Genomic DNA, 24133 nt, shown 5'->3' with positions numbered 1-24133 from the left:
ATACTCACATGCTTCCAGTGGCCGAGCTGCTGTCGGTGGGCAGAGAGCCATTGGATCGCTCCATCTGTGCCAGCCTGAACACACCAAATCAACACCAATGGGGGATCAGCATGACAGTATTACAGCATTATTAAAAGGATGCAAAATATGGATTTATATTTCTCCAAAGCTCCACCATGACTAAACACACATTCATGTGTAATAAATAAGAATATAAGCTCAAACTATATTTTAAGCATCCCGTGAAGCACTTTAAAATGTGCATTGTTTTTATTCTGTTTAACGTAGTCTCAACTGAAACATGAAAAGAGGGTGGGGCATAGAGTAGCTCCTCCCCATTTTTTAAAACAGTGAGAGGGGTTGAGCTCAAGGGCATCAAATGAGCAGCCAATGAGAAGAGAGTGGGGCATGTCAGACACTAGAGAGCATTTGATTGGTCAGAAAGATTTGATGAGAAACTAAAGTATGAGGTGATGAATTAAACGTTGATTAGTTTAGGCAAAAGCGACAAACTTCAAACTTTGGATGTTTATTCATTCATTCATTCATTTTCTTTTTGGCTTAGTCTCTTTATTGATATGGGGTCGCCACAGTGGAATGAACCGCCAACTTACCCAGCATTTTTTACACAGCGGATGCCCTTCCAGCTGCAACCCAACACCGGGAATGGATGTTTATATCGGTTTTATATTTTCTAAATGTGGATTTTGTCCCTGTTTTGCAGCACACTAGATTATAGATATCCTTAAAACAAACAGTCTGATACTAACACTTAACACTTGGTTTAATTTTATAAGACCTTGAAGATACAATTCGCTTTATTAACATGACTTTTGCCTCAATAAACCCCTAATTTGCTGCTTTTTAATAGTTATTAAGTTAATAGTTGGGTTTGAGTATTGTAGGAATAGTGATATACAATAAAATCATGCAGAAAATGTACTTTATAAGTACTAATAAACAGCCAGTATCCTAATAATAGGCAGGTAAAAAGCCACTAGTTAATAGAGAAGTGTTATTTAACAGAGTTTATTGAACCTAACCATAGTCCTAACCTTAACCCTAATAAATAAGTAGTCAAACTGTATTGGATGCCACCAGTTAAGCCTCAATAATGAATAAAATCATAGGTAAAGCGAATGTAAAATGTTACCTCACAACATACACGCCTGAGAATTGTTGCTTAAAGTGTTATTGGGCCTAACCGTAGTCCTAACCTTAACCCTAATGAAAAAGTTGTCAAAACTGTATTGGAGACCACCAACTTTAGTCTCAATACTGAACACATTTATAGATAATGAGAATGTAAAAGCTCTACTCACACAAACACACGTAAGAATTGTTACTTAACATACAGTACAGTGCAATTGGGCCTAACCATAGCCCTAACCTTAACCCTAATGAACAAGTAGTCAAACTGTATTGGATGCCACCAATTAAGCCTCAATACTTAAAGCAAATCACAGATAATGTGAATGTAAGAGCACAAACACACCTGAAAATTGTTACTTAACATAGATTGCTATTGGGCCTAACCGTAGCCCTAACCTTAACCCTAATAAGTAAGTAGTCACACTGTATTGGATGCCACCAATTAAGCCTCAATGCTGAAAAAATTCATAGATAATTCAAATGTAAAGGGTTTACTCGCATAAACACACCGAAATGTATTACTTAAAGTGTTATTGGACCTTACCGTAGTCCTAACCTTAACCCTAATGAAAAAGTAATCAAACTGTATTGGATGCCACCAATTTAGTCACATTACTGAATACATTTATAGATAATGCGAATGTAAGAGCTTTACTCACACAAACACACCTGAGAATTGTTACTACACATAAAGTGTAATTGAACCTAACCCTAACCTTAACCCTAATGAAAAAATGCAGTCAAACTGTTTTGCCCGCCAACAATACTGAATGAAATCATAGTTAAGGCGAGCTTTACTCACTCCCACACACACACACACACACACACACACACACACACACACACACACAGGACTGAAGACTCGTCCCGATGGGTTGCAGTCTCAGAGTTCCTATAATAGGATAGAGGTTTGTGTCGTAGTCTATATTCACAATCCCATAATAACTGCCTGTGAGTGTGTATGTGTGTGTGATACTGACATTGAGAGAATCTCGCTGACGGTGAAAATCCATTTTCGAGTCTTTATGGGTAGAAGGTCAGAGCTGGAGGCAGCCGCTGCATTTGTGCATGCGTAGTGTGTTTTTTTTCCCTCTCGCTCTCTCTTTGAGCAGGTGTAAATCGAATTGATACGCGACTAATATACTCGATATGGCAGCAGATTAAATTGGTTTCGGCAGAGAGCCAGAGGTCTGATGGGGCATGTGTGCATTTATACCGCTCGTCTGTCATCGCTTTCATATTTTCTTTTTCCTCAGTTTTGCATTACTGAAGCTCTTAAGGACGTTTGTGTCATTGCTGGACAACTATAAACATGAATGAATTCAGAAATGAGCATTGGTGTTATTCGCACTTCATTCATTTTCTTTTCGGCTTAGTCCTTTTATTAATCAGGGGTCGACACAGCGGAATGAACCGCCAACTTAAACAGCATATGTTTAATGCAGCGGATACCCTTCCAGCCGCAACCCATTACTGGGAAACATCCATACACTCTTATTCACACACACACACACACACACACACACACACACACACACACACACACACATATATATATTTATATATATATATATATATATATATATATATATATATATATATATAATTTATATATTATTAATATATAAATATATAATATATTAATATATATATATATTATTATTATTATAGTATTTTATATACATAAAAAAAAAAAATATATATATATATATATATATATATATATATATATATAAATAAAAAAAAAAATATATATATATATATATATATTTTTTTTTTTCCTCAGTACTAGTATGAGATGCAGAGCTGTGTTAGTAAAAACAAATTAGATCTGTAATATTTATTACTGATGCAATCAATTTTGATTCTATTGTTATTTTTTTATATGTAACACACTGCTTGCCGGATGCATTTGTACCATTTATCAAGTATTTGAAAGAAAAAAAAGGTTTTAATAAAGTGTCATAAATCATCATGAACTAAATTCATATTTCTCAGAACTTATTAGCACAGATACTAAAATAAAAGTGCGACCCATCAGTCAACAAATACAGACATACTCAATATAATGTTCAACTGAGTAATGATGCATTAAATGATTGAAAGCCGGTAATATTTAACAGTCTATAAATATTGTCAGTGTGTGTGAATGTGTGTGTGTGAAAAAGTGTGATTTACCTGTTGGCGTACTCCCCTATCCGTGAGTGTGTGTCATCATGAGGGAGCTGCGGTGATGGACAGAGCCTACAAACACAACACAACCATGAATAACAGCACCAAAAATAAACCCAACAGATTCCACACATGAAGTGAGTCTGGTGATCTACAGTGAAGGCTGTGAGTTATTGAGACGGACCAGCTGAGGAAAAAGGTTAGAAATAAAATAAAACATGAACAGAAGGGGGTGGCATGCTGTTGGGAGCGTGCATTGATGAGAGCAGCATGCGGTGCAGAAGAAGAAGACGAGACCACTGATGGCTGACTGTAGTACTCACTCATAGTGCTCCGGACACATGCTGATGAGAGTGACCGGACTGTAGGAGGACAAATACAAAAACGACAACCAGGGAGAGAGGGGAGAGGGATAGAGTATTTTAGGGTCTGAGGTTAAACAATGTTGAGGTCAGATCCACACAAAAGATATAGTGCAATACTCCTCCAGTGCTGTAGGGGGCAGCACTGGTTTCAGAAATTATACATTTGCATTTACAAAATATTGCTTATTAGCTGTGTCCAAAACCGCGTACAACCTAGGTAGGTGCTACATTTGGATTTTAATGGTTTAGATGCGCACTTCAGAATCTTGCCGGAAATAGTACGCATATAAATCGCATATAAATACTATGAATTAAGACATTTCTGTTTTTAGCGTACACATTGAAGTATGCAATTTCGGACGCAGCCAATGATAACCAGAGCTTGAAGATTACGGGGGTAAAGGAGTAGAGTAGTTTAGTTCAGAAGTCAAAATACAGAGATGTGCAATACTCCTCCTGTACAGTAGAGGGCAGCATTTATGTCAGAGAAATGATACATTAGCATTTAAAAAATGTTGATTAACGATTATCAAAAGTCGAAAGTAAGAGGAGGGGGAGAGTTTATTTCAGAGTCAGACGTCAAACAATGTGGAAGTCAGATCCACACAACAGGGAAGTGAAATTTTCCTCCAGGGCTGTAGGGGGCAGCACAGCCGTCTAAGAAATTATGTAGTTGAATTTACAAAATGTTGATAACCAGAACTGGAAAATAAAGGTGGGGAGGAATAGAGTATTTTCGAATCATATGTCAGATCCACACAACAGAGATGCGCAATAGTATTCCCGTACTGTGGGGGCAGCACTGACGTCTAATGAAACTATATAGTTGCACGTACAAAATGTTAATAAATGATAACCAAACACGAAAATAAAGGTGGGGCGTGGAATAGACTCATGGTCAGACGTCAAACAATGCAGGTCAGATACACATAGAGGATGTATGTGCAACACTCCTCCAGTACTGTAGGGGGCAGCAGAGACACCTCAGCAATTATACATTTGCACTTACAAAATGTTGATCAATGATAACCAGAGCTCAAAAAAAGAAGGTGTGAGGGTGGGGATCTGATACTGTATATTAGAGTCAGAGGTCAAACAACAGAGAAGTGAAATATTCCACCAGTACGGCAGCACAGACAACTTTGAAACTGGCTACGTCCAAACTACCCTACTTCTCGAGTAGTTAACGCAGAACGTTTACATATTTTTTTCTTCTGGAGAAAGTATTATTTGGTTTATTTCGGCTAGAATAAAAGCAGTTTTTCATTTTTTTTAAACACAATTTTAGGGTCAATATTATTCGCCCCTTTAAGCTATATTTTTTTAGTCTACAGAACAAACCATCGTTATACAATAACTTGCCTAATTACCCTAACCTGCCTAGTTAACCACATCAACCTAGTGAAGCCTTTCAATGTCACTTTAAGCTATATAGAAGTGTCTTGAAGAATATCTAGTCTAATATTATTGTAAATACTCAAAATGTTATTAGAAATGAGTTATTAAAACTATGTTTAGAAATGTGTTGAAGAAATCTGCTCTCCGTAAAACAAAAATTGGGGGAAAAATAAATAAACAGGGGGTTAATAATTCATGGGGGTTAATAATTCTGACTTCAACTGTATATACTGGATTTTTGTGATTATTGCATGAAACAGAGCCGCACTCACACTTCCCAACAAAAAGAGCAAAATACATTCAGATCAAATGTGGGAGAGTAAATGCTGAATTTTAATTTTGGGGCGAGTTATCATTATTTAAAAAAATCAGCTTAAGAGCGTGTCAATCGCATTTCTTTTGCATGTATGCAAACACGCACGCACGCACACACACACACACACACACACACACACACACACACACACACACACACACACACACAGCAGTATTTGGCTTCAGAGGCGGATCAGATTTCCAAACCAATCTTTAATCTTTCATATATTTAATTTCAATCGAGTGTCTTTTCATGCGTTAATCGCACATAGCGAAGGCACAAAAGATCAAACGCGGCGCTCTGACTGACGAGGGACGAGTCTAATCTACTGCAGAACCCCAGTGAACCTCAGCATCTCTTAAAATGATGAAAAGTGTCATCTTTCTCTCTTAAAGGAGGCCGTCCAGCAGATGAGACGATAATTACGGGATGAGAGAACTCAAGGTTAGATCAGGTTCACGTTTCAAACTATTCTGAGGGTTTGTTTTTTTTACAGGGTCAAGGGATGATGTGGAGACAAGAGGTCTAGGGTGAGACCCTCACACACAATGACTAACTCTTTTTGTTTAGTTGTGTGTGTCTGTGCGTGCGTGTTTGTGTGTGTAAATCAGCACAGGCAGGAAAAGAGTTCAATTATTAGGCGTGAAAGTTGTTTGACAAAATTGGAAGTCAACATGAAACAAATGTCACGTAATGTTGGATACGATGATCATTCATCATTCGCTAGCTGAGGAATTATTCAGTTTCTACACAGGGCAATGAAAATCTTTTATGGTGCCACAGTGGCTCAGTGGTTAGCACTGTTGCCTTAAAGCAAAAAGTTTGCAGTTTCGAGTCACGGCTGGGTCAGTTGTCGTTTCTGTGTGGAGTTTGCATGTTCTCGCTGTGTAGGCGTGGGTTACCTCTGGGTTCCCCAACAGTCCAAACACATGCGCTATAGGGGAACTGATCAACTAAATTGGGTATTTGTGTGTGAATGTGTGTTTCCCAGAACTCCCTGCTGAAAAATCCAGCTTAAACCAGACTAGGCTGGTTGGCTGGTTTTAGCTGGTTGACCAGGCTGGTTTTAGAGGGGTTTTGGCCACTTCCAGGCTGGTTTCCAGCCATTTCCAGCCTGGTCTTAGCTGGTCAGGCTGGAAAATGACCAGCCAAATCCAGCTAAAACCAGCTTGACAAGCCTGGTTTAAGCTGGATATAGCTGGTTTTGGCTGGGCTCCCAGCTAAGACCAGGCTGGAAATGGCTGGAAACCAGTCTAGAAGTGGCCAAAACCCTTCTAAAACCAGCCTGGTCGACCAGCCAACCAGCCTAGGCTGGTTTAAGCTGGATTTTTCAGCAGGGCTGGGTTGCAGCTGGAAGGGCATCCGCTGTGTAAAACGTATGCTGAAATAGTTGGCGGTTCATTCTGCGGTGGTGACCCCTGATAAATAAAGGGATTAAGCTGAAGGAAAGTGACTGAATGAACGAACATAGTCTGGTTTGGTGTTTCACAGTGTAAATTAGCGCTGACAGAGTCGACAAACACCAGAGCACGCTAATAAAAGTCGGTCAATATCCTGCGGTGTTTCAGAAAACGGGGGAAAAAACACGGTCATCACTCTTCGTTAAATCTGACACGTGGTATGGAGTTTAGTGCACACCGCAGCACGTCCGACAATCAAACATAACATGGTCTGATATCACAGAGCGGCTCAATGTCATGCTAACGTGGAGCGACAGTGTGCGGTGCAGGCAGTCGTTTGGGCTCCACTCGGGGGGATTTATAATCAGGCAGAAATGGGTCATCTGCTGCTCCTCGTCATTTAGCGGAGCCTCTTTCTGACATAAATTCATGAAACGCTCCCACTGGAAAAGCTGAAGTGCCATAATCAACGGCAGTGTGGAGATAAGGAAGAGGCAAAACTCTCCGTTTTCATGAATTGGCCACACTTGGGCTCTGCTCCAAAAACACTGATCTGCCTGGAGAGACATTCGGGGTGCTTTCACACCTAGACGCTTGTTTGGGAACCTGGGCCCGGCTGCATTACAGTCCTTAAGCTAAGAAAGCCCTTAGTTTGAAGGTTAAAGGTACCCTTTGTTAAACTTTAGTTGACAAAAACCTAAGGGTCAACTAAAGTCCCTTTGAGGTGAGTCATTTCACTCGGCAGCCATCTTAGAAACGCCTCTCTGTTTGAATGGGGAAACGTCAAATTCTCAAAATTGCTGGCCAAGCTTACAGTTAAATTTCATATTATTCAAAAATATACGAGTGACACGTCTTGTGTATTCTAAAGTCTTTGGGTCAACTTTAGGGGCTCTATTTTGATGGTCCATGAGCAGAGTGCAAAATGCAGGGCGCAAACACTTTCAGGGCGTGTCAGAACGCATTTTTGCTAATTTACGGACGGGAAAATCCGCTTTGCGCCGTGGCGCATGATCTAAAAGGGTTGAGTTTATTTTCTTGATGAGTTATAGGTGTGTTTTGAGAATAAACCAATTAGACGCAGTGGTCACCAAACTTGTTCCTGGAGGGCCGGTGTCCTGCAGATTTTAGCTCCAACCCTAATCAAACACACCTGAAAAAGCTAATCAAGGTCTTACTATGTATACTTGAAACATCCAGGCAGGTGTGTTGAGGCAAGTTGGAGCTAAACCCTGCAGGGACACCGGCCCTCCAGGACCAGGATTGGTGACCCCTGAATTAGAGTCTCATCTCCCATTCCCTGTAAGAGTCAGCTGCGTCGCGCCAAGAGCGCATTCGCTATTTACAGGACGCAAAGTAAGTCTAAGTGGAAAAAATGAGCATTTCACAAGCAAACAGTTTTAACAGAACAGTTAAACAGAGCATCTACTGCGCGAGAATGAGAGATAATGAATCTACTTTCACTTTCGCTCTTAGATAGGGAAACCTTTACGCACAGACATCAGTTAGTCTATAAATAATTAATTTTGCTTGTTAAGCGCAAATATTCGTTTCAAAACTATTTCTAAATTCAGTTCTAATTTCCAGCAAACGAATAAATGAACAATAATGACCAAGTGTGCTCAAAAACCTGAGTTATATCCTAAAACACATGCTGTGCCCCATATGGTCTAAAACCTGCAGGTGGGCAAATCTAAGCTTGTTTTTAATAAAACAAATATAAATATGGATATAATAAATAATACTGCTAATAATAATAACATTATACAAAAGCAAATTGTTATGAATGAACTGAAAAAGCCTCCCGAGATGAAGAAGACATAAAAGCAGTGGTTTTTCATATTTATGTAGGCTAGAAAATAATATGTTTTGTAATATTTTAATCCTTTATATTTATATCCTATATCTATTCTTATTATATCCTATATATATCCTTAATATTTTAATGTTTTCATATGTAAAGATATTTGCCTATTGCTCTCTTGTGTGTATTAAGCAGTGTGTAAGCGAGGTGCAACTCTGCGCTGGAGTTTAGACCGGGATTGTTTTGGTCTAATGAAAAATCTATTATAGTTTCTCAAAATAGCAACGCGCCAGCAGTGCGCCTCAGAACGCCTTCCTTTTTAGACCAGAACGCCTATGAGCGCACAAATGAGCGCTAATGCATTTGCTATTTAAACAGCGTAGCGCAACGCCTCAAAACCACTCTTGCGCCAAGCTGAAACTACCAAAAGACTATTGCACCGCGTCTTGCGCCACACTGCACCGGGTGTATGATAGGGCCCCAAGGAGTTTAAGGCTGCCATTAAGGCCTCGCTTACACTAATACATTTTAGTTTTAAAGTGCATAAGTTTGGCTACGATTATGTCTTCCGTCCACACTACCCCAGAGTTTTTGAGAAACTAAGTTTTTCCTCCATTTCTGGGGTCCAAATAAACTCAAAATGAGCGCTTTTATCTTCTCCCCCAACCTCCCGCTGGCCTTCAGGTACCCACACAAGTGAATGCTGCTCTCTTATTGGCTGTAGGCGATCGCTGATGTTATTTTCAATCAGAACACATTTCACATGGCATGATTTTGAATCGCTGACAGCTCCAGATATTCAGCATGCCCAATATTTCACATTTGCGACTTATCGGTGATTCTCTCAGATCTCGTCTTTGATAGTTTACACTGTGTGATTGTAAATATTGTGAACGAGCACCGATTTGCCTGTGATTTCGGCATTTGTCGGCTATTTCTGAAAACCTGTCGGCGAGTCAAAATCAGGGCTGCAACATGCAGTCTGAACTCGGAACTAGATAACTCAGCTCGGTTGGTTTGGGCATATGAAAACATGCAATCGTGCTCGGATTTGCATAAAATCCATCGATCAGAGATCGGCTGAATGAGGTCCCGATTTGATTAAAACGAATTCTGGAGCGGTTCGGATGTAGCGAGAATATATACATCTTTCCCATGATGACAGTAAATAATATTTGACTTCTATACAGCTTAAAGTGACATGTAAAGGCTTCACTAGGGTAATTAGGGTAAAGTTAGGGTAATTAGGCAAGTCACTGTAAAACTGGTTTGTTCTGGAGACAATGCAAAGCAAATATTGATGAAGGGGTGAATAATATTGACCTTAAAATGGCTTTAAAACTATTAAAAACTGCTTTAATTCTAGCCGAAATAAAACAAATAAGACTTTCTCCAGAAGAACAAATATTATCACAAACACTGTGCTCTGTGAAACATCATTTAAAAAGCACAGGAGGGTGAACAATTCTTTATATCACTGAGCACGAACACATCTCACATGAACTCACTGGTGAAGTGTGCATAAAGGTTGCACCATGTACACTCGGCTTTAGTTGGGTACATTTCTAAAGTTGGTGAACGGAAAGTACAAATTAAGTTTGTCACATCTGGCCCTGCAGCAAAATAATCCTCAGTTGACACTTGAAAGAGAGTGCAGATGATGACACTGGAGTGATGCGGGGATGCTCAACATTTCTGCACAGGCAGAAAATCTGCTCTATAAGGCGAGACACGTGGACATGGTGAGCAGATGTGTGCTCAAGGTGTAGGAGCAGCAGTGTCTGAGGCTGGTGGCTTGATTACTAATGCGGCGTATCGTTCGTTTCAGAGTCAGGATTTCCAACCTGCTGCATGGAAAAAATACAAGTCTCAGAGTCTTGCAGAAATGAAACAGCTGCATGGCGGTAAAAAAAAGTGTCTTGAAGCAAACTGAATGACTTACAGCACACTAGAGCTAAAATATCAATTAAAAACTAACTGCATTAAATAAACACTACATGACAAAAGTCTTATCGTGGATCTCAGACTTCTAGTTGATCATTTGTAAAAGTGTCAGAAGGTCGAAGTTTCCCATGAGTCATCTGCTGATCTGCATCCCAATCATCACCAATACTGCAGAAGACCTACTGGAACCCGCATGGAGCCAATCTCACAGCATTCAGTCAAGTTTGGTGATGAAGAAATCATGGTTTGGGGTGACATTCAGTATGGGGGCATGCAAGAGATCTGCAACATCAACAGTCTGAGGTGTCAAGACATGTGTGCTGCCCACTACATTACAAACCACAGGAGAGGGACAATTCTCCAGCAGGATAGCGCTCCTTCTCATACTCCAGCCTCCACATCAAAGCTCCTGAGAGCAAAGCTGCTCCAGGATTGGCCAGCCCAGTCACCAGATATCAACATTATTGAGCAAATGAAGGAGGAGGCGTTGAATATGAACACAAAGACTCTTGATGAACTCTGGGAGTCCTGCAAGAAGGCTTTCTTTGCCATTCCAGATGAAATCAGTCAACATCAAGACATTTTGGTCAAATAATTGTAATCTAGAGGCCTTTGCCTTTTATATAAGCCACTTCTGATACCAAATGATCAACTAGAAGTCCAGCTGTTATTTGTTGTTCCTAAAACTTAGATTTTTAGGAAAAAAAAACTTTCCTAAAACAAGACTTTTCAAGCTGCTGTCCATAATATTAGGGGTCAAAAATGACCTGAAATTTATATTTGAGCTAATAAATAACAACCCAGTGTTCAAAACTATGCCCTGCCCTTAAGTCGATAAGCTTATAATCTTTTTTTTAATATTCAATCTAGTGGTGCATCTCAGAAGACACGTACAAAGAGGGAATGTCGATCAAAGTGCGATTTAAAAAAAAATAGAATTATTCCATTTTTACCATTAGAAGCTGGTTATATTAAAAAATATTCAAGTCTTTATAAAAGTGATGCATAAAAACATGCCTCAGCATCTCAGTTTTTGTATCACACAATGAGCTAGCCTTGGCATTCTGAATCATTTCATCTTTTAAGCAGCAGACAGTGACATGTATGGTGAGCTGAGATATATATCAGGTGTTTTTTCCTCATTTGACCTGGAATATAATGTAGTTTCACACATACTCTATATCAGGGGTGTCCAAACTTTTTTGGACAAAAAAAAAAAAACGTCCCGGGCCAAATTTTACATACATCACACAGACACGCATATATATATATATATAAATATATATATATATATATATATATATATATATATATATATATATATATATATATATGCGTGTGTGTGTGTGTGTGTGTGTGTGTGTGTATATATATTATGGAATTATTTTAATTATTTCAACTGTGTTTCTAGAAAAACTTGCGTTTTTAAAATCTTGAATCTTCTCTGGGCAATAACAGTTGGAACACTCATCAGACACTCCTATATAAATTCTCCTTCAGTGAAGGCTTTCCTGTGCATTACTAGCCAGCGTAGAATTTTCTTGCACTTTATTAGCATGAAAAAACTGCTGTTGTTGAGCTGATAAGCTAGCTGCTAATTGTTTTACATTTTGATCACGTTCGGCACCAGTGTAAAAGGTGAAGGCCTGATGTTTTTTGTTTCATAATGTCTTTTAATATTATATTTCTTCATTACTGCAACTGATTCCTGGTAAATTAAACAGACACATATTCCACTGACCACTGTAAAGAAATATTCTTTGCCCCAACGTGACTAAAATTTCTCGCTCTCACTCTTGATTTTCCTTTTTCTTGGTTGTGCCATGGCTCGCCAAAACGTGATTATTAATTATGTTTCCTTAAGTTTGTTCGGTTCGTTTTGCTTTATTACAGGAACTGCTGCCTAATTAAAGGTTATTTGTTGAATTACGTTCATTTTTGTATAGCGGGCCAGATTCTATTAATATTTATAAAAAGCCTCGCGGGTTGCCACAAAACTGAATGCGGGCCGCAGATGGCCCGCGGGCCGTAGTTTGGACATCCCTGCTCTATATCAAGCCATTCATACATCTGCAGAAATGAGAAATATATACAGCATACAGTTGAAGTCTGAATTATTATATATGTATATTTTACTCCCCAATTTCTGTTTAACGGAGAGAAGATTTTGTCCACACATTTCTACACATAATAGTTTTTATTTAGACTCATTTCTAGATGACTGGATATTCTTCAAGACACTAGTGTTCAGCTTAAAGTGACATGTAAAGGCTTCACTAGGGTAATTAGGGTAAAGTTAGGGTGATTAGGCAAGTCATTGTATAACAGTGGTTTGTTCTGGAGACAATCCAACACTAATACAGCTTAAAGGGGCGAATAATATTGACCTTAAAATGGCTTTAAAAAAAAAATAAAAACTGCTTTTATTCTAGCCGAATTAAAACAAATCAGACTTTCTCCAGAAATACAAATATTAGAGGAAACACTGTGAACAACTCCTGAATCTGTTCAACATCATTTGGGAAATATTTGAAAAATAAACAGGAGGGCGAATAATTCTGACTTCAACCGTATGCAGAGTTCTGCTGTGAATAGAAGTGGGCCGCTCTTCACACTTCTCAACACTCGTGACAATGTGAATAATCTCGTTACGTGGAGGCTGTGAAAGCTCTCTGGCTGGAGAAAGATAATGACTGCAGGCGGCAGAAGGAGAAAAGAGAGCCTGAGGACAGCTGAAACAAACAGATATTATACTGTACACACAAAGAAGCTTTTCGCTGGAAGACCGAGACGCTTACGTTTCCATGTTGTCTCCTTCGAGGACCGTCTGGACGGGCAGGTACCCCAGGCGAGGGTGCTTGGCGAAATACTTTTTCGAGCGGAACTTGTTTTTTAAGACTTTGGTGAAATCCCGCATGTCTTCTCCTGAGGTGGTCTGAAAAACAGAGAGGAGCAGTGATGATGGATGAGGATTTACTTTAGAAGCTCCTGTTCAAAGCGGTAGCCACAGTAAAGGCTGAGAGACGCCAGTGGGGTTCTTGTGTAGGGGTTATTGTAAGGCGTTATTTTCTCATTCACATACACTACAGACAATTTAGCCTACCCAATTCACCTGTACCGCATGTCTTTAGACTTGTGGGGTAAACCGGAGCACCCGGAGGAAACCCATGCGAACACGGGGAGAACATGTAAACTCCACACAGAAACGCCAACTGACCCAGCCGAGGCGACCTTCTTGCTGTGAGGCGACCTACTGTGCCACCGTGTCGCCGATATATATTCTATATTTTATATATTAAATTAAATACCTCCAAGGACACCCAGATTTTTAAAGACAAATATTGGCAGTTATGGCAGAGAACATTGCATGAGCATGCACCTACAAACCATCGCAAACACCCTGGCAACCACACAGCAAAGCCCTGGACACCATCCAGAAGATGCAGCTCATATAAGCTCTAATTAGGTGACACACACTTGCATCATTGCTTCTGCTAACAAATGGGAATTGAGGCTGGAGGTTCTCTCCATATCGCTGACCTGAAAACACAACTTCACACTCCTTTATATTTAGAAGGGCATAAAATTAACCGCAGAGGTGACGGCAGAGCCACACGAGTACACACACGCTTTCAGGAGAGAGCTTTCATAGTGATGGATTCACAACATTTCTGGTTTGACATACTGTAGAACAGGGATTCTCAACTAGTGGGCCTCAGCGATCCTGAAGGTGGGCCACGCGCTTAAAATTAACTAAAATATTACACTGTAATTATTAGAATTCATTATTAAACAAGTCATACACTGTACAAAATAAATCAGAAAAATTTACGGTAAAAAAACGGCAGCTGTGGTTGCCAGTATTTTACCGTTAAAAAAACGGTACAAACCGTAAAAGTAATTTTTCATTTTTACGGAAATTACCGTATTTTTTTAATTTATCGAGGTAATATTACTGTATTTTGAATGATCAACATCTACTCATCTTTTGTTACACAGTTAGACACGTTAGCACGCCCACATGCAGGTGGTGATGAGAGTTACATAATGAGCCAAAGCTCATCATAATCAACTTTTCCCACAAGCAGAAAAGAGTATCAGCATATAGAAGGTGCTCAGTGTCATTCACACAGCTACTAAACACCAGTTTGGTAACACGCATAAAATTAAATTCATGAAATCAACATTGTTTATCAACATTAGATGTATCATAAATCTCTAATGTACATAACTGATGGGGAAACAACTAAAAAGATCCATATTAATGTCAACCAAATGCATAAACAGTGATGTGCCATACGGGGAATTCTGGGAAAGTCAATTTACCGTTATTCGCCGTATATATTAAGGAAGCATATCGTTAACCAGGTTACAGATTTGTCCTGTAGCATTTTTACAGTTTTTTACCGTTGAAATCATGGCCATTTTTTACAGTGTATTAAAATGGTTGTAGTAATGGCATTTCCTGTTTTCCACACGCCCACACCTGTGGGCTGGTGTGGCTACAGTGCCAGGGCTGATTTTAATCCCAGTCCGCCCCTGGGGCCTCATGTATCAACGCTGCGTACGCACAAAAACTTTGCGTACGCCAGGTTTCACGCTCAGAATCGCTCACGTTTGGATTTACTAACGATGAACTGAATGTGGGAATGTGCGCAGCTCCATGGCAGCTTTATGGCTGGCGTACGCACATTTTTTGTGTCTGTTTTATTTCCATTGGCGACTCCTAGAGGCAGCTGTGTTAAATTCCTCTCTACAAAGTGTCTGAGCCTTGCAATGGCAGCTGTATGAGACGGGTTCATCTAGCAGGTATATAAGGTTTCCATACCATACAGTTGACCAGCTAAACATTAAAGCGCAATTTGCAGCGGTCGCCTGTTTTCCCAATGTAATCTGAGCGATCTACTGCACGCACATTGCTATAAAGACACTATCTGAAGATGAATTTGCATACGTGAATCAGAAACATTTCCATTCAATAAATGTGCAAATAAAATATGATGCACAAACTTATTAATGATTCCTACTTGTCTTTCTCGTGATTAATAGTATAGGCAAAATCTGATATGTAGACGCTGGATTCGAACCGAGTTCATGCTCGAATGTGTCAAAACAGACTGTGAAGGGTACCACAACATTTTGCACCTATACATTTCACTATCCCTTTTTAAATCCACACACGAAGACTTGCGTGGAAATCATACTAAAGCATAGCGTACGCACAAAGCTGTAAATGTGCGTACGCAGAAAAAATTCAGATGTATCAAACACTGCGTACGCTGAATCTCACGCATATTCTTTTGTACATCCGAATGAACGTGAAACTGAGCGCAACATGTACGAGCACAAAACCCCTCCCTGCTTCCTCCCCCGTATGAATATGCTAATGACTCTACTTTGGCAAAACCCAACAAAAAGCAACGGCAAAAGCCAGCAAGAAGAGAAACTTTGAACAGAATGTGAATTGAAGGTGCTGCTTTTGGAGGTAGACCGGAGAAAAGCGGTGTTATTTGCAAGTTTATTTGCACATTTATTGAATGGAAATGTTTCTGATTCACGTATGCAAATTCATCTTCAGATAGTGTCTTTATAGCAATGTGCGTGCAGTAGATAGCTCATATTACATTGGGAAAACAGGCGACCGCTGCAAATTGTGCTTTAATGTTTAGCTGGTCAACTGTATGGTATGGAAACCTTATATACCTGCTAGATGAACCCGTCTCATACAGCTGCCATTGCACGGCTCAGACACTTTGTAGAGAAGAATTTAACACAACTGCCTCTAGGAGTCGCCAATGGAAATAAAACAGACACAAAAAATGTGCGTACGCCAGCCAGAAAGCTGCCGTGGAGCTGTGCACATTCCCACGTCAATTTCATCGTTAGTAAATCCAAACGTGAGCGATTCTGAGCGTGAAACCTGGCGTCCGCAAAGTTTTTGTGCGTACGCAGCGTTGATACATGAGGCCCCTGGACTCCAGAACAAACCACTGTTATACAATGACTTGCCTAATTACCCTAACTTTACCCTAATTACCCTAGTGAAGCCATTACATGTCACTGTAAGCTGAACACTAGTAAATATCTGGTTTAATATTATGTGCTGTCATCATGTCAAAGATAAAATAATTCAGTCATTAGAAATAAGTTACTAAAACTATTATGATTGGAAATGTGCTGAAACAATTCTGAAACAGAAATTAGGGACACAAGTACAATAATACTTCAGAAGGACTAATACTTTAGACTTTAACAGTACATTCACTGAAACTCTGTATCGCCTATAATTGTACAGCGCTCAACATTGTAAAGCGTTTTGCTGGCGAAGCAAAAAATCAAACAGCCGTTCATCCTGCTCTGGAAATGCCGCTCGATATTAACTTCTTCATATAGAGCTGTGTAATAAAAGCAATATCGCACTCGTGATCGATATTCAGGGGCCCGAGAAGCTTTTATGGGACGCTTCACAGAGCAGCATCATAAACGCATTACAGAAACGATCCACACGGAGAAACACTGCCTTTTAAGAGCTTTTACTCAAGGTCACGGTGCGAGCAGACGACGAACATTCCTGTTCCCTGAATAATAACAACACACGGAGCATTTCAGTAATGGAGGAGTGTGTGTATCTGCATATGCTAATGAGCCCCTGAAGAACCTAAAGCGGTTTTGCTCTGTTTGTCGTAACACTTCAGAAGACTTCTCAAGCTGAAGCTCAAAGACCTGCTGTGCTTTATCATCTACTTGGTGCTTTTAATCTACTAGGGGGAAAAAGTGCAATTATTTCAGTCAAAACAACTGCTCTTTAAAGTTCCTATGGAGTTAAAAATGCGTTTTGTGTGTCAGTATGTTTTTAGGATACTTATAATCTGGTGCACACCAAAACAGATGACTACACTCACATTTAGAAGATATAAACCTGGTCCAAAGCTTGCAGTTTGTCTTTTGCTCCTAAATGGATCAACGATTTTATTCACATCACCTCATTAAATCTTCTGACCAATCAAACGCTCTGTAGTGTCTGACATGCCCCGCCCACTTCTTCTCGTTGGCTGTTTATTTGATGTGCTTGAGCTCGACCACTCTCACTGGCAGAGCTGTGAGAAAAACTAAACACTATTGGCTTTTTTTTAAAGGGGAGGAGCTATTCTATGCCCCACCCTCTCTTCATGTTTCAGTTGAGACTGTATCACACATTGAACAAAAAATGCTCATTTCAAAGCACTTCACAGGACTTTTAAAACTGCGGCGTATCAAAATTTAAAACCTGATCACAAACATCTAAACCCGGGGTCTCAAACTCAATTTACCTGGGGGCCGCTGGAGGCAGAGTCTGGGTGAGGCTTGGCCGCATCAGGTTTTTCACAACATATTAATCATACAGGGTGGGCCATTTATATGGATACACCTTAATACACATATTGGGAATTTCACTAGAAAAACAATGGAGTGCTTGGTTTTAAACTTCTTTCCTGAGTTATTTACAAGCCCCCTTACATATACTAATGTGCCACAAACAGGACGTTAAAGTCACCAACCATTCCTATTTTATTAAGGTGTATCCATATAAATGGCCCATTCTGAAATATTAATTCTTAATTTGTTTATTTTTTTCATCTTAATTTGTGTTAAAAATAAAAATAAAGAGACTTGAGAAGATTTTTAACACAAAATAAGATGAAAAAATTTTACAAGAAAATAAATCAATCAGTAATAAATAGTAATAATAATACTAGCATTAATAACAATAATAACAATAATAACAATAATAATAATAATAATAATAACGGTGGCACAGTGGCACAGTAGGTAGTGCTGTCGCCTCACAGCAAGATGGTCGCTGGTTCGAGCCTTGGCTGGGTCAGTTGGTCTTTCTGTGTGGAGTTTGCATGTTTTCCCTACGTTCTCCCTACCGGGTGCTCCGGTTTCCCCCACAGTCCAAAGACATGCGGTACAGGTGAATTGGGTAGGCTAAATTGTTCGTAGTCATAATATTAATAATAATTTCTTACATTTATATAGTGCTTTTCTGGGCACTCAAAGCGCTTTACACACAATGGGGGGATCTCCTCATCCACCAACAGTGTGGTATGTGTGTGAACGAGTGTTTCCCAGAGAAGGGTTGCAGCTTGAAAGGGCATTCGCTGCGTAAAACATATGCTGGATAAGTTGATGGTTCTTTCCGCTGTGGCGACCCCAGATTAATAAAGGGACTAAGCCGACAAGAAAATGAATGAATAATAATAATAATAATAATAATAAGAAGAAGAAGAAGAAGAAGAAGAAGAAGTTGCTGTTTGTTACAGCAAAAAGGAGCAACACTGTTGTTGTCATGTGTTTTGACTACTTTTACATCATATAGAAAAATTTGTAATGTTTATTGTTTTGATCAACATCATATAAGCCGTTGGTAATGTGAGAACTGTACATAATTGTTTGCATGGTTGTACAAAAGCATGTGCAACTTGTTCAAAGAAACGATTAACTGCTTTAAAGTCAGTTTTCCTTCATTCATTCATTAATTTTTCTTCAGGTTAGTCCCTTTATTAATCAGGGGTCGCCACAACGGAATGAACCGCCAACTATTCCAGCATATGTTTTACACACCAAATGCCCTTCCGACTGCAATCCATTACGGGAAAACACCCATACACACTTATTCACACTACATCCAATTTAGTACATCAATTCCCCTATAGTGCAAGTATTTGGACTGTGGGGGAAACCGGAGCACCCGGAGGAAACCCACACCAACACAGGGAGAACATGCAAACTCCACACAGAAATGCCAACTGACCCAGCCGAGGCTCGAACCAGCGACCTTCTTGCAATGAGGCGATTGTGCTACCCACTGCCCATGTGGACAACTCTGAATGTGAAACGGCGTAGTTGCATATATTTTTAAGCATTTTGAATTAGAATATCCTCATAAACCTCTTTAATAGAGTAAAACTATGCCATTATACAAATATGTCCTTGTAAACAACACAAACCAGTGCACACACACACACACACACACACACACAAAACAATAGAACAAATGTACTTGCGATTCTACCGCAAATATTGTCATCAGCATTCTGAGAGGAGCAGATCAATATTGAACAGAATATGCTCTTGTGGCCCTCGGTCGGGCTGTTACACCATTATTGCTTCTTCATTGTGGTGATATTGCTTTTCGTTGTGGCGATAGGGCTTTTATTAGTTGTGCGCTTACACACGGTTCCTTTATCCCGCTGTCAGAGCAAATGAGTAATGCGCTGTTCAACTCGCGCTTTCAGCAGGAACTTTTACAAGCCGATAGCGTTCACAAAGAGAAACTTCTGCTGAACATGAATGAAACAGCATTGGTCTTATTTATTCACATTATTGGGTTTATGCATTCAGCTTCCTTTGAGAAATTTGTGCGAATATACACACAGCGGCCACTTTATTAGGTACACCTTACTAGTACCGGGTTGGACCCCCTTTTGCCTTCAGAACTGCCTTCTGCAGTAGGTCTTCTGCAGTATTTGTGAGGATTGAGATGCAGATCAATGGAAGATTCAGCAGGAAAAATCCACCTTCTGACACTTTTCCTTTTTATTGTTCTTACATCTAGGATAAACCACAAGACTTTTCCCTGCTGAAAAATTCAGCTTAAACCTGCCTAGGCTGGTTGGCTGGTTTTAGCTGGTCGACCATGCTGGTTTTAGAGGGGTTTTGGCCATGTCCAGGCTGGTTTCCAGCCATTTCCAGCCTAGTCTTAGCTGGTCAGGCTGGAAAATGACCTGCTAAATCCAGCTAAAACCAGCTGGACATAGCTAGTTTTGGCTGGGTTCCCAGCCTGGCTAGGCAGGTAAAGCTGGTTTTAGCTTGTCATCTCTCAGCCTGACCAGCTAAGACCAGGCTGGAAATGGCTGGAAACCAGCCTGGATGTGGCCAAAACCCCTCTAAAACCAGCCTGGTCGACCAGCTAAAACCAGCCAACCAGCCTAGGCTGGTTTAAGCTGTTTTTTTCAGTAGGGTTGTGTAGAGTGTGTATATTCTCTCCTCTACCCCTACACTCTCACAGGAAACAATCTGCTGTATTACATTTTCAAAATACTTCCTTCTGTCTGCTTTATTAGCATGTGTACTCAACAGGACTTCAATTTTGGTCCCCACATTGATATACGTTTCCGTGAGTCTGTGTGTATTCATGTTTATGTCCCCACTGGCATTTAAAACAAAGAACACATGACCAAGGCCATCCATAAGCCTTGCCTCAGCCATGTTTACGACTGATGGAAAGGAAACACTCAAGTTCAAGTGCTGCAGTTTAAAGAGGAATCCTTGTTTCATTATTCAGTCTAATTCCTCTGAATTTGCACACATAGTGGAAATAAATCTGTTTATCGGGCTGATCAATGGCAGTGACGGCTTTTCAATTTCACTCTCTGAAGCTGAAGAGCTTCAATTTCAGCTTTTACACCGCTTCTGTTGCGAAGGGGGAAGGAAATCCTGAGGCTAATAGATCAAGACTTAACTCTCCGTCTGACCTGCAGAAACTAAACTCCGCCATTACTCCTGTTCACCGAACACACTCCTGGGAAAAAATCCTGATGCCAAGACTCCTCTAAAGGGTATTTAGCAGGATTGCAGCTCATACAACATCTAGGCAGCATTTTAGAAAAGAACATCACAGAACTGGACCGCTAATTTAGCAACATGCTAACCACAAACCCTACCCTAAAAAAACCCAAACATGTTGACTATCCCTGTCAAAGTGTATTATTCTCTAGAAATGGATTCTGCATTGATACATTTTTAAAATGCATTGCTTTTCTCTCAATCAATCCCAAAATTCACTTTAGGGTAGATTTTAACAGCAGATGGCGCTCTAGGCTAGTTTTTAACAGCAGATGGCGCTCTGGCCTAGTTTTTAACAGCAGATGGTGCTCTAGGATAGTTTTTTACAGCAGACTGCGCTCTGGCCTAGTTTTTAACAGCAGATGGCACTCTTGCCTAGTTTTTAACAGCAGAGGGTGCTCTAGGATAGTTTTTTACAGTAGATGGTGCTCTGGGCTAGGTTTAACAGCAGATGACGTATTAGACTAGTTTTTTTAACAAGAGGCGGCGCTCTAGGCTAGTTTTTAACAGCAGATGTTGCTCTAGGCTAGTTTTTTATAACAGCAGATGGCGCTCTAAGCTAGTTTTAACTGCAGATGGCGCTCTAGGCTAATTTTTTTTAACAGCAGACAGCTCTCTAGGCTAGTTTTAACTGCAGATGGTGCTCTAGGCAAGTTTTTTTAACAACATGCAGCACTTTAGATTAGTTCTAACAGAAGATGGCGCTCTAGGCTAGATTTTAACAGCAGACTACGCTCTAAGTTAGCTATTTTCAACAACAGGTGGCGCTCCAGGCTAGTTTTTAACAGCAGACAGCGCTCTAGGCTAGTTTTTAACAGCAGACGGAACTCTAGGCTAGTTTTTAACAGCAGACAGCGCTCTAGGCTAGTTTTTAACAGAAGATGGAGCTTTAGGCTAGTTTTTTAACAGCAGGCGACGCTCTAGGCTAGTTTTTAACAGAAGATGGAGCTTTAGGCTAGTTTTTTAACAGCAGACGACGCTCTAGGCTAGTTTTTAACAGAAGATGGCGGTCTAGGCTAGTTTTTTAACAGCAGACGACGCTCTAGGCTAGTTTTTAACAGCAGATGTCACTCTAGGCTAGATTTTAACAGCAGACGGCGCTCTCGGCTAGTTTTTAACAGAAGACGGCGCTCTAGGCTAGATTTTAACAGCAGACGGCACTCTAGGCTAGTTTTTAACAGATGACGGCGCTCTACGCTAGTTTTCTTAACAGCAGATGTCACTCTAGGCTAGTTTTTAACAGCAGATGGCGCTCTAGGCTAGTTTTTAACAGCAGACGGCGCTCCAGGCTAGCTGATTTGTTTGTAAGCGGAGATGACAGTGCTCTATGCTAATTATAACAGCAGATGGCGCAGTAATAAGCAGAATAATGTACATCAAGCTGGTTGTTTTTGCAGAACAAGTTCCTTTACTTTTATGTTTAGTTTTCAGCTGCTGTCTGGGCTTTCACTGCCGAATTACACCTTCCTTTCTTCATGTGTTCAATACTTTTCCCCTGTGTCATTTCATTTTATTACGTTATTTGAAAACTAAGTAATATTGTTTGCTTTGGATATATGGGTTTATTTCATTGTTACCAACATCCAGGGAAAATTTTAAGACAGCAGCACCTTTACAAGTGTATTTTCGGAGAAAAATTATGACGTGTTCAATACTGATTTCCCCCACTGTATCTCTACTAGCACCGATTGCCCACTGTGATGCCCGTTCTTGCAAAACCTCTATTTTATGAGCTCCAATTTGCGAGGTTCATTACACATGGCTTAATTTGATGAGTAGGGATAGACTGTGTGAGGTGTTCATGATCCGCTAACTCACCGGTGTGCAGTACTCCACCATCGGGTAGTTCAGTTTATGACCCTTCGCTGTGCGACCAGAGAAGAAACAGCTCTGGCAGACGTCATAGTTGAAGTGCTTTAAACTGCGATATCTGCAGAGAGAAAAACAAACAAATCAGGCTTTTATTATAGGAAGAATCAACTTCCATTTCCTCGATATAGAGTTGAAGTCCCCTTGTGTATATCATGTGTATATAGTTTTCTGGAGAAGTGGTTATATTCACACACTGCTGACACACAACTGTGTGTAAACCGCTTAGAAAAGTCATAATAGGTCTCCTTCAAGAGGCCTTTACTCTACTTGCACTATATTATTTGACAATTATGGGTACTCTTACTCGAGTATGATCTCTCACTACTCATTCCACCACCAGTTTGGCACAACATGATGCTAAATAAAGACAGAGTTTCCAAATTGGGGTTCATAATTGCTTTAAAATGCTCAATTCTACAGCAGCCTGATACTCTGTGGTTTCATATAATCCAGCCTTTATTGAATTTGCCGGAAAGCGCAGTCCTCTCAAGAACACTCATTCACTCCAGTCACGTCATGCTTGATTCAACAACACCATTAGCACCCGCTTTAAAAGTATTTCTATCAGACAGATTTGCTTCATATGGATGTAAATGGAGTGTGGAGGAGGACAGCGCTGCGTGTGGTGTTTTTTTTTTCTTGGCTCCTTCTGGTCTTTCCAGGAAATGCTCATTCAGTACAGTTTAGTTCCTCCAGTTTCCGAAATGATCCGACTGCTGTATTTTCCTCTTTTACCATGTGAAGCCACTATATATATATATTATACAATATATAATTATATTCATTAATTTTCTTTTCAGCTAATCCCTTTATTAATCAGTGGCCGCCACAGCGGAATGATCCGCCAACTTATCTAGCACATGTTTTACACAGCAGATGCCCTTTCAGCTGCAACCTAACACTGGGAAACACCCACACACTCTTGCATTCACACTCATACACTACGGCCAATTTAGTTAATCAATTCTCCTATAGAGCATGTGTTTGGATTGTGGGGGAAACCAGAGCACCCGGAGGAACACCACACCGACATGGGGAAAACATGCAAACTCCACACAGAAATGCCAAATGACACAGCCTTTTTTTGGCTGAATTGAAT

At 40.1% G+C, this 24133-nt stretch overlaps 1 protein-coding gene across 21 annotated transcripts in view; it reads right to left on the bottom strand.

The window, feature by feature from the left end:
* utrn (utrophin) overlaps nucleotides 1-24133 on the bottom strand; it is a 315686-nt gene that overhangs the window by 29778 nt on the left and 261775 nt on the right. For 6 of the 21 annotated variants that reach the window (XM_087306271.1, XM_087306280.1, XM_087306272.1 and 3 more), the window contains 5 exons: nucleotides 22981-23092; nucleotides 13350-13486; nucleotides 3648-3686; nucleotides 3331-3396; nucleotides 9-74 (listed from right to left, as the gene is read on the bottom strand). In XM_087306271.1, coding sequence (XP_087162397.1) covers nucleotides 9-74; nucleotides 3331-3396; nucleotides 3648-3686; nucleotides 13350-13486; nucleotides 22981-23092 — 420 coding nt within the window. Of the gene's footprint in view, nucleotides 1-8; nucleotides 75-3330; nucleotides 3397-3647; nucleotides 3687-13349; nucleotides 13487-21883; nucleotides 22295-22385; nucleotides 23093-24133 lie in introns of those variants that run through there. The other 15 variants (XM_087306274.1, XM_087306285.1, XM_087306275.1 and 12 more) reach the window with 4 other exon arrangements.

The sequence above is a fragment of the Danio rerio genome, chromosome 23 (assembly GCF_052040795.2).
Source record: "Danio rerio strain M-AB ecotype USA chromosome 23, GRCz13ab, whole genome shotgun sequence".
NCBI lineage: Eukaryota > Metazoa > Chordata > Actinopteri > Cypriniformes > Danionidae > Danio > Danio rerio.
The sequence above is the reverse complement of the archived record's forward strand: the minus strand, read 5'-3'. Positions and strand labels throughout refer to the sequence as shown.